This window comes from Caretta caretta, chromosome 2, assembly GCF_965140235.1.
Source record: "Caretta caretta isolate rCarCar2 chromosome 2, rCarCar1.hap1, whole genome shotgun sequence".
NCBI classification, from domain to species: domain Eukaryota; kingdom Metazoa; phylum Chordata; order Testudines; family Cheloniidae; genus Caretta; species Caretta caretta.
The window spans coordinates 222033115-222043008 of NC_134207.1; the positions used below are offsets into that span (position 1 = coordinate 222033115).

The following is a 9894-nucleotide window of genomic DNA, read 5'->3' on the forward strand; positions in this document are numbered from 1 at the left end:
ACAAATTTTTTAATTGGATCTGTATGCATTTTTAATTTCCAGATCACACAGATTTTGTACACTTAGACATCCAGAAACTTTTTTTTCTCTCCAACATTTGAAGTGTTTCATCTGTCTGTCTCTAAATGTAGTTGGGTAAATAAATGGGCCCCTTTTTTCCATCTAAATCCTTAATTTTAGAGTTATACTAAAAATAGTTTTTGGTTCAGCACCAGCCAAATGTGCAACTGAAACCAAATTGACCGAATAAAAAATCAACATCCCGTATAACTTTGAACACTTCAAGAAATTAAAATGATGGCTCTTTTACATTGCTTATGGACCAACTAACACAGATTATCTGACAAGTTCCTGGAATGAACTGGAGACAATTTTTTATTTCAGAAGGTGGAGAAAGCAAGTAGAGGAGAGGCTGTTCTAGATTTGATTTTGACAAATAGGGAAGAACTGGCTGAGAATTTGAAAGTGGAAAGCAGCTTGGGTGAAAGTGATCATGAAATGACAGAGTTCCTGATTCTAAGGAATGGTAGGAGAGAAAAACAGAAGAATAAAGAAAATGGATTTCAAGAAGGAAGATTTTAGCAAACTCAGGAAGTTGGTAGAAAGATCTCATGGGAAGCAAGTCTCAGCGGAAAAACAATTGAAGACAGTTGTCAGTTTTTCAAAAAGACATTATTAAGAGCAAACTATCCCACTGTATAGGAGAGATAGGAAGTATGGCAAGAGACCACCTTGGCTCAACCAGGAGATCTTCAATGATCTGAACTCAAAAAAAGAGTCTTACAAAAAGTAGAAACTAGGTCAAATTATGAAGAATGAATATAAACAAACAACACAAGCATTTAGGGACAAAATTAGAAATGTCAGGGCACAAAATGAGATTAAACCAGCTAAAGACATAAAGAGTAACAAGAAAACATTCTACAAATGCTTTAGAAGCAAGGGGAAGACCAAGGACAGAGTAGGCCCATTAATGGGGCGGGGGATAATGACAGAAAATGTGGAAATGGCAGAAGTGCTAAACAACCTTTTTGTTTCAGTTTTCACCAAAAAGATTAGTAGAAATTGGACGTTTAACCTAGTGAATACCAGTGAAAATGAGGTAGGATCTGAGGCTAAAATAGGGAAAGAACAAGTTAAGAATTACTTAGACAGTTAGATGTGTTCAAGTCACCAAGGCCTGATGAAATGCATCCTAGAATACTCAAGGAGCTGACTGAGGAGATACCTGAGTCATTAGCAATTATCTTCAAAAAATCATGGAAGCCAGGAGAGATTCCGTGGGACTGGATGAGGGCAAATATAGTGCCAAATCTATAAAAGGGGAAATAAGGAGAACTCGGGGAATTACAGACCAGTCAACCTAACTTCAGTACCCAGAAAGATAACAGAGCAAATACGCAATCAATTTGCAAACATCTAGAAGATAATAAATTGATAAGTAACAATCATAATAGATTGTCAAGAACAAATCATATCAAACAAACCTAATAGCTTTCTTTGATAGGATAACAAGCTTTGTGGATGGGGGAGAAGGGATAGATGTGGTATATCTTGACTTTAGTAAGATACTGTCTCGCATGACCTTCTCAAAAAATAAACTAGCGAAATACAGCCTAGATCAGTGGTGAGCAACCTGTGGCTCCTCAGGGTAATCCACTGGCACGCCGCTAGACAGTTTGTTTACATTGACCCTCCGCAGGCACAGCCGCCTGCAGCTCCCAGTAGCCGCGGTTCATCATTCCCAGCCAATGGGAGCTGCAGGAGGTGGCATGGGCTGCAGGGACATGCTGGCTGCTGCTTCCCACAGCTCCCATTGGCCGGGTACAGTGAACCACAGCCACTGGGAGCTGCGGGAAGCCATGCCTGTGGATGGTCAATGTAAACAACCTGTCTCGCAGCCCACCACCAGATTACCCTGATGGGACACATGTGGCCTGCAGGCCACAGGTTGCCCACCACTGGCCTAGATGGAGTTACCATAAGGTGGGTGCATAACTGCATGGAAAACAGAGAGTAGTTATCAGTGGTTTACAGTCAAGCTGGAAGGGCATATTGAGTGGGGTCCTGGGTCCAGTTCTGTTCAATATCTTCATAAATGATTTAGATAAATGGCATAGATTGTACACTTATAAAGTTTGCGGACGATACCAAACTAGGAGGGTTTGTAAGTGCTTTCGAGAAGAGGATTAAAATTCAAAATGCTCTGGACAAACTGGAGAAATGATCTGAAGTAAATGGGATGAAATCCAATATGGACAAATGCAAAGTACTCCATTTAGGGAGGAACAATCAGTTGCACACATACAACATGGGAAATGACTGCCTATCAAAGAGTACTGCAGAAAGGGACCTGGGGGTTATAGTATAATGGATCACAAGCTAAATAAGAGTCAACAGTGTAACACTGTTGCAAAAAAAAGCAATCATTGCTCTGGGATGTATTAGCAGAAGTGTTGCAAGCAAGACACAAGAAATAATTCTTCCACTGTACTCTGCACTGATATGGCCTCAGCAGGAGTATTGTGTCCAGTTCTGGGTGCCATATTTCAGAAAAGATATGGACAAATTGGAGGAAGTCCAGAGAAGAACAACAAAAATGATTAAAGGTTTAGAAAACATGACTTATGAGAAAATATTGAAAAAATGGGTTTGTTTAGCTGGAGAAGACTGAGGAGGGACACAAGAGTTTTCAAGCACATAAAAGGTTTTACAAGGAGGAGGGTGAAAAAATGTTCTCATTAACCTCTGAGGGATAGGACAAGAAGCAATGGGCTTAAATTGCAGCAAGGGAGGTTTAGGTTGACCATTAGGAAAAAACATCCTAACTGTCAGGGTGATTAATCACTGGAACAAATTGCCTAGGGAGGCTGTGGAATCTCCATCATTTGAGGTTTTTAAGAACAGGTTAGACAAACACCTGTCAGGAATGGTCTAGTTATTATGTAGTCCTGCCTTGAGTGCAGGGGACTGGACTAGATGACTTACTGAGGTCCCTTCCAGTCCTACACTTCTATGACTCTTGTGCATGTAATACATATTGTAAAACCAGGCCCATGCGTTTAGATAAACCACTAACTTTGTTTTGTTAATGTTGTGAGAAGTGCAGTGGAAAATCTTTCCAGTACATTACTGTTACGAATAAAGAGACAGAAGACAGAGAGACATAGTCCTATGTATCACTATAGCACAGAGCAATACACTTAAGAATATGTCATTCCCCATTTTTAACATAACCCTGCTGTATTCATTAGATGTTACAAGAGGAATAGTTTTGGTTGTGTCTGCCCCCAATTAACAACTGAACTGGTAAATGTGAGAGATACCCAAAGAAACATGGAGAGAGGGAAGAGACGTGGAAGGACGATTGGGAAACACAAAGCAGTGTTCCTAAAACTGTCCCCGTATAATTGTTTACTAGTGAGTGATGCTGAATTAAACCACTCACTTTACTAAGTTAAACATTAACTATTCTACTAGCCAAATGGGGGCATTTAGACAGTGCCAAGAGAAGAAGAAGTGACATGGAGCAGCACCAAGACTTCAGGGAGGGATTATATCTCAGCAGGATGCAGCCTATTCTCTCCAGGCCCATGGAACCAATATGCAGGCACTGGACCAGTGTAAAATAGGGTAAAAAGGTACATTTGCTCTGTGATTAATTCCTGGGACTCAAGAAGTCATCTGAACATTGATTTATTCATCCAATAATGCAATTATATGCATGTTGGGCAGAGCACAGCTGTTAATGGGCTTTGGATCAGGCCTGGTGTAAGTCAGTGGAAAGATTCCCACTGACTTTAACAGGATTTGGATCGGGCCTACGCTTTCAAATAGTGTGCATAGTTGGTTACCTGCACCACTCCATGACCCTGACTGCCCCCTCACTGAAGTCAGTAAGAAACTTTCTTTGCCTTCAGTAAGGGCAGGACTTGGCCCTATGCCCTTAGTCATTGCAGTAATTTAAACATTGTTCCATGATGCATTATCATCCCAGAAAATGATTTCCAGAAACTTTGTCACTCCTGCACTGGGCCCTCTCTTACTGTAATGTTTACTGTAACCAAGCCTTTTTTAGCATGTTCTGTGTATATTATTGGGGCAAAAAGCTTCCCATGCACTTACTGTTGTGAAAACTGGCTTATAGATCTGAGTATGTAATTGTTAATGGGGAAATCATCAACAAATGGATGTGTTTGTCGAGGAGTTCCACAGGGATCAGTTCTCAACCCACTGCTATTCATTGTTTTTTCAATTGTTGGGAAGAAAATATAAAATCATTGCTGATAAACTTAGCAGATGGCACAGAGGTTGGTGGAATGGTAAATGAAAACAGGTCACTTACAGAGAGTGATCTGGATTGCTTGGTAAGCTGGGCCCAATCACACAACATATGTTTTTAATAAAGCCAAATGCAAAGTCATACATCTAGAAATAAAGACTGTATGTCACTCTTACAGGATGCGGAGACTGTACCCTGGAAAGCAGTGACCAAAAAGAACTTAGGAATGGTAGATAGCCAAATGAACATGAGTCCCCAGTGAAATGTTGTGTGGTAAAAAGAGCTAACACAATCCTTAGATGTATAAATAGGGAACTATCAAGCAGCAATAGGACTTAGATTGAGCCAGAATGGTGTATTAGCTGCCATCTTGTTTTTCAGAATCTCAGATTTTTGATTTATTTGTTTGTTTGTTTGTTTTTAAAGCAAGGCCATGTCTACACTACAAACTTCTGCTGTATAGCTCTGTCACTCAGGGGTTGAAGAGCTGTGGTTCCTCACCAACACAACTGTGCCAGCAAAAGCCCCTAGGGTATATGCAGATTATACAAACAAAGCTGTGCTTATGCCAGTATAGCTTATTTTGCTTAGGGGTGGGAGTGGGGGAAGAAGAGGGGTCTGAAAAAAGCTATACTGGCAAAAGCCCATTTTTTGCTAATATAAGCTGTATCCACACTAGGACGGCTTTGTCAATAGAGCACACTAATACACCTATACCAGAAAAAGTATGTCAAGATAAATTACCAGGTGAAAAGCCTAGAACATGTCAGGCCTTTCCACTTCATCCCTACTATTCATTAGGTTACAAAGTTTTAGTCTGTTTAGATTCTACAGGATATAAATATTTAAGGTAGAGAATTGTACTCTGTATTAACACTCACATGAGCAATCATATGTTACTTCAGTCTGGTTTTCCACACTGGATCTTAAAAGTGATACTGGTAAGTGGAAGTGGATCCAAGGCACAGGGAAAAGATTGCTTTCACACCAGGACAAGGCTTGTGACAATTTAAAAGTATGGCTTTTGACTTGTGTAATGCATCAGACACATTTGAGAGGCTTCTGGACAGAGTAATGCATGGCATATTTGTTATACCTATAAGGAGTCCGGTGGCACCTTAAAGACTAACAGATTTATTTGAGCATAAGCTTTCATGGGTAAAAACCCCAGTTCTTCAGATGTATGGACACCTATGCTATTGTTATACCTATGCTATTCCAAACAATAATATATATGGTGGGGAGGGGGCTCATGCTGCCTGCTGATCTTTGGGAATTCCCAGGAACAGACAGACATAACTATAAAAAACATGACATTGAGAAATTGATTTAAACTCACTAATCATAGGAAAATGGCCTTTCATTCCATCCTTCACTAACCCGGTATCACAGGGCCTCCTTGGTCCTGCTTCTGTCTCCATCTACAAAACCATGCAGAGACCCTTATGCTGGTTCAACACCCTGTGTAGTTTATTTATAATTGAGTCCCACCATCTTCACAGCATACCGAGCGCCTTCACAAGCAGAGGGAGAGCAATCTATCTGATTGCCTGCTTTCCCCTTTTCACTGCCTTCCTCTGCCTATTTGTGGGCTCTGGCTAATGGCTTAATTACCCTTTCTGCTCTACCCTAGACATACATTAGGCACAGGTCTGCCTCCTCAGCTCCAAGCTGCTATGCCTGACTGGAGCTCCTGTGAACAGAGTGTTGAGTCAGGGTTTCCTACCTAGCACTCTGTCACACCCTGTTGTGAAACTAGCGATAGCAGAAGGCTGAATGTTAATTCTGTTTGCTTTGGTGGATTTAAGTAAGCCTGTTGTTCCTTTTATTAAACAGGAAATTAAACATAGGAACCGGTTTTGATTTAACCTCTTCAGTGCTGAGGCACAAACCAAGTTATTCCAAGCACCATATCCTCTCCACCCCACCCAGCGCAGTAGGAGGCACCTGCTCTGACGATGCACTGCTATGAATGGGCATTGCTGTAAACTGGGACAAGAACAGGGCGGCAGGCATGTGTCGGGGTTAATAATTCCCACCCCAGGCAGAGAGAGAGAGAGAGATCTGGGAAAGCAAAGCTGGAAAAGCTCTGTGAGGCCAGCTAGTCCATCCCCTTGCTAGCAGGACTGGTCCCTCTGCAGCCCAGGACCAGTCGCGTTGTAAATGTGGGGGAGCCCAGTAACTCCCCCGCTGCACACGCTCTCCGGGTCTTTGTCCAGATGGGGAGAGCACCCTCAGATTTAGGGCAGCGCTACAATCGCCAGACCACTTTGCAGAGTGGTCCCTAGCTGTTTCCCAGGGGTGGGGGTGGGGGGGCGGCATTTTCAGTGCCTTTCCTCCCCTCCCCCCGCCCCTTTGCGTGCAGGCTAGATGCTTTTTATTTTACTCGTAGAAAAGATGACCAAAGGGCGAGACTCAGCATTTCTCATCCCCTTGGCGGCCGCAGCCCGGATGCTTTTAAGCCCCGCCGCACAGCTTCCCCCTGACCACAGCGGAGCACCAGCGCAAGCGTTTGGGGCCGGTGATGCCGCCAGTGGTACCCCCAAGGGACAGCGCGCACACCCAGGCTTTACCTTGCTGTGCTCCCCGCCAGCGGTCGAATGGGCTTCCGGCTGTGCGCAGCCCTCCCCCGGCCCCGGGGAGGCAGGAGGTGGACAGAGCCCGGCGTTCCCAGGCGGGCGGAATCCCCAATGGCTGCGGCTGTGGTGCCCCTTACTGCAGCAGGATCGCGGCCGCTGCTGCTGCGGCTGCGGCTGCGGCTGGGAGAATGTGCTGCCTCACGCCGGCCAGGCTCCTCCCGGGCACAGCCGCTTCCCTCCTCCTCCTCCTCCTCGCCCCTGGCGCTGACATCTCCCCGCCTCTCTGCAGCCCGGCCCCGCGCATCTTCCGCGAGAGCGACAGGGAGCGACAGCCCCACCCCCCGCGAGGCACTCACCGAGGGGGTAGGGCCCTGCCAGGCCCTGGCGCGGGGACCCAGGGGGCGTAGCGGGTGTCGCGTTCAGTTATTTGGCTGTGACACAGGAGCATCAGGGTCACTCGCCCTGCCCGAGGCTGTGGCACAGGTCACATCCAGTCTGTGGCAGAGAACTTGGGCCACATCCAGGCCGGGACAGAAACACCTCGTCTGCAACTTGGGTGGAAAGGCCGCGCATCCATCTGTGGCAACCCATGTCTGTGAGGGACACCAGGGATGGGCTCCATTTCAAAGTAGGCGAGTTAGGCCACACCTTGTCTGTGTCACAGGGAAGGGCCACATTCAGTCAGTAACACCAAATATTACAGGCAACTCAAAAGAACATTCAACGTTCGCCCCACAGTACAAAGGCACGAGGGCAAGTGGTGCAGAAGAATTTGCCACATCTGGCACACAGCTCAGATCCCAGTAAAAAGGCATCGGAGGCTCATGCCACATCCAGTTCAATCACACTCAGCTGGGCTGCACTGAATCACAGACCTCACTACAAAAACAAAAAGTTTTGCAGGGTAGGTCAGTTGCTGTTAAGGACGCAGTGGTCCCCAGTTCAATTGGAGGCAAAGTAGCAAATGCCCCACGGATTCTCTCTTTCCTTTAAGTTTTCCTAATAGCTGTTGTGTCATTGAAAGGAGTACATGGAAAGAGGCTTTAGCCAAGATTTAAAACATGACTAGTAAGTCGGGGTGCCTCGATTTTTGGATGCCCAATTTGAGATTTTTGGGTGCCCAATGTGAAGAGCAGGACCTGTTCTGCTGCCTCATTGCTCTGAGCCTATTCCTGGATAGCTCTCATGCAGCGTTCTTGAATTGACAAAGCCAGACCACTTTACCGTGATACCCTCTCTGCTTCTGCTATCCACTGTTATTATGGTAGCATCCAAAATGTTAGGCACTTGTCAAAAACAGAGGAAGACCAAGTCCATGCTCCTTGACCTTCCAGGTCAAAGATGTAGTATTTAGCAACACTTTACTGGCCATTTCAAAGGATACATGATACATTATTATCCTAAATGCCATTATATTTTTGTTATGTTTTTGTTACAAACTAATGCAATTCCGTGTTTCAGTAATTGCTCATACCACACTTCTTTAAAACCACAGCACACCCTCAATCCAAGCCACAGGGATGCACTTTTGATATGTGCTATATTCAAACCCCTGGTATAGAGACATGCTTCAAGACACAGACATGCTTTAGGTATGTGCTACATTCAAACCTTTGGCATAGGGACATGTGCTACATCCAGGTCAAATGGCATGGGAAGAGATTACATGAAGTCTATAGCTTCATTGTTAGATGACACCTACTCTTTTCAAAAGATAAAGAAGTCAGAGAATGCAATGTCAAAAGAGAAGGTGCTGGAAAAAATGAAAAATTAATAAATAGTAAATGGCTACCAGGGATGTCAATGGTAGTCTTTCATATAAAAGCTTGGAAGGAAATTTAGAATAAAATGGCTGAGGTGCATATAAAAATATACAATTTCTCTTTGAAATCAGCTATTATACCAAGGGATGGAGAGAAACAAATGTTGTTGTACTTATCTTTTAAAAAGGTACTCCTAGGAGTTACCAAACCTAGGGGCCAAACTGAAACATGTAAAATTAGTCAACTCAATGAGTTCTCTACCCCTTGTGTTCACTAATTTCTTACCTTCCCTACCCCTGCACAATATCAGCTTGTCATTTTTGTTGAATTCTTGATCTAATTTAGATTGGTAGCTCTAAGGGACAGACACCTTGTCTTTTTAGCTGTTTATAAAGCACCAAGTGCATACAAAGTGCTGTGTAATATTTCTATGACACTGTTACCATTTATAACTGATATTCATTTCTCTCAAGAAAACATCATTGCTAGTAATAGCTATTCAACATCACTTCATAACAAACAATACATTTTTCAGCATCACGCATAGTCTGTCCCAATTCTGTATCTTCACATTTAATTCATACTTGTAAAATTTTGCAAGTAGTTATGTTCAGCCATCCGATATCAGATGATCATGTAACTAAATAATTAATTATAAGGTGAATGTGCAAGAGGACAGAGTTCAGGTTCTCAAAGCATCCTGAACTCTGAATTTCTTGACTTTTGAGTTCAAACAGCAATAGTTTTAGCCCTTTAAACTTATTATTAGGTCAGCATTTAGAGGCAAGATAATGAAACTTCAGAAATGGAGCAGATCTGACATATTGTATTCCATACAAAAAAGAGGGCAGTGATACAAATATGTATAGTAGCCGGTATATTAAAACACTTCTCAACTCACCTGACACACAAATCTGAGATTAAGGTATAGTCTTGGGAAAAAACTTATGTAAACATAATGTAAAAATAAAGGACTGAAATAAAACTACAAAAATCCAATGTCTCTCTTTATCCCATTCTCTGTCACATGCACACTTATAACATTTAAATGATATTGTCAAGTTTGGTAGGTCCAAAAATTGATTGTTTCTTATATTTGCAAAGTCCATATACAAGTATATTTTAAAATGAAAAATAATTTACCATCCTTTTCACTGTTTGTTATTGTAGTTTGTTGAAATCCTAGATATTAATGAAAAATCACATTAGGTTATTATGAGAAACAATTTGTGATACAAAAAGGGAGGTTGACCCAATGCCCTCTTTATGC

At 43.0% G+C, this 9894-nt stretch overlaps 1 protein-coding gene across 8 annotated transcripts in view; it reads right to left on the minus strand.

Annotated features, from left to right (window-relative positions):
• Positions 1–7395, minus strand: part of DYNC1I1 (dynein cytoplasmic 1 intermediate chain 1) — a 262038-nt gene extending 254643 nt beyond the window's left edge. For 6 of the 8 annotated variants that reach the window (XM_048838190.2, XM_048838186.2, XM_048838188.2 and 3 more), the window contains exon 1: positions 7218–7238. Coding sequence is in view for 1 of the 8 variants with exons in the window: in XM_048838191.2 (XP_048694148.1) it covers positions 7218–7309 (92 nt within the window). In the remaining 7 variants the exon portion in view is untranslated. Of the gene's footprint in view, positions 1–6855; positions 7140–7217 lie in introns of those variants that run through there. The other 2 variants (XM_048838191.2, XM_048838187.2) reach the window with 2 other exon arrangements.
• Between the last annotated feature and the right edge of the window lie 2499 nt (positions 7396–9894).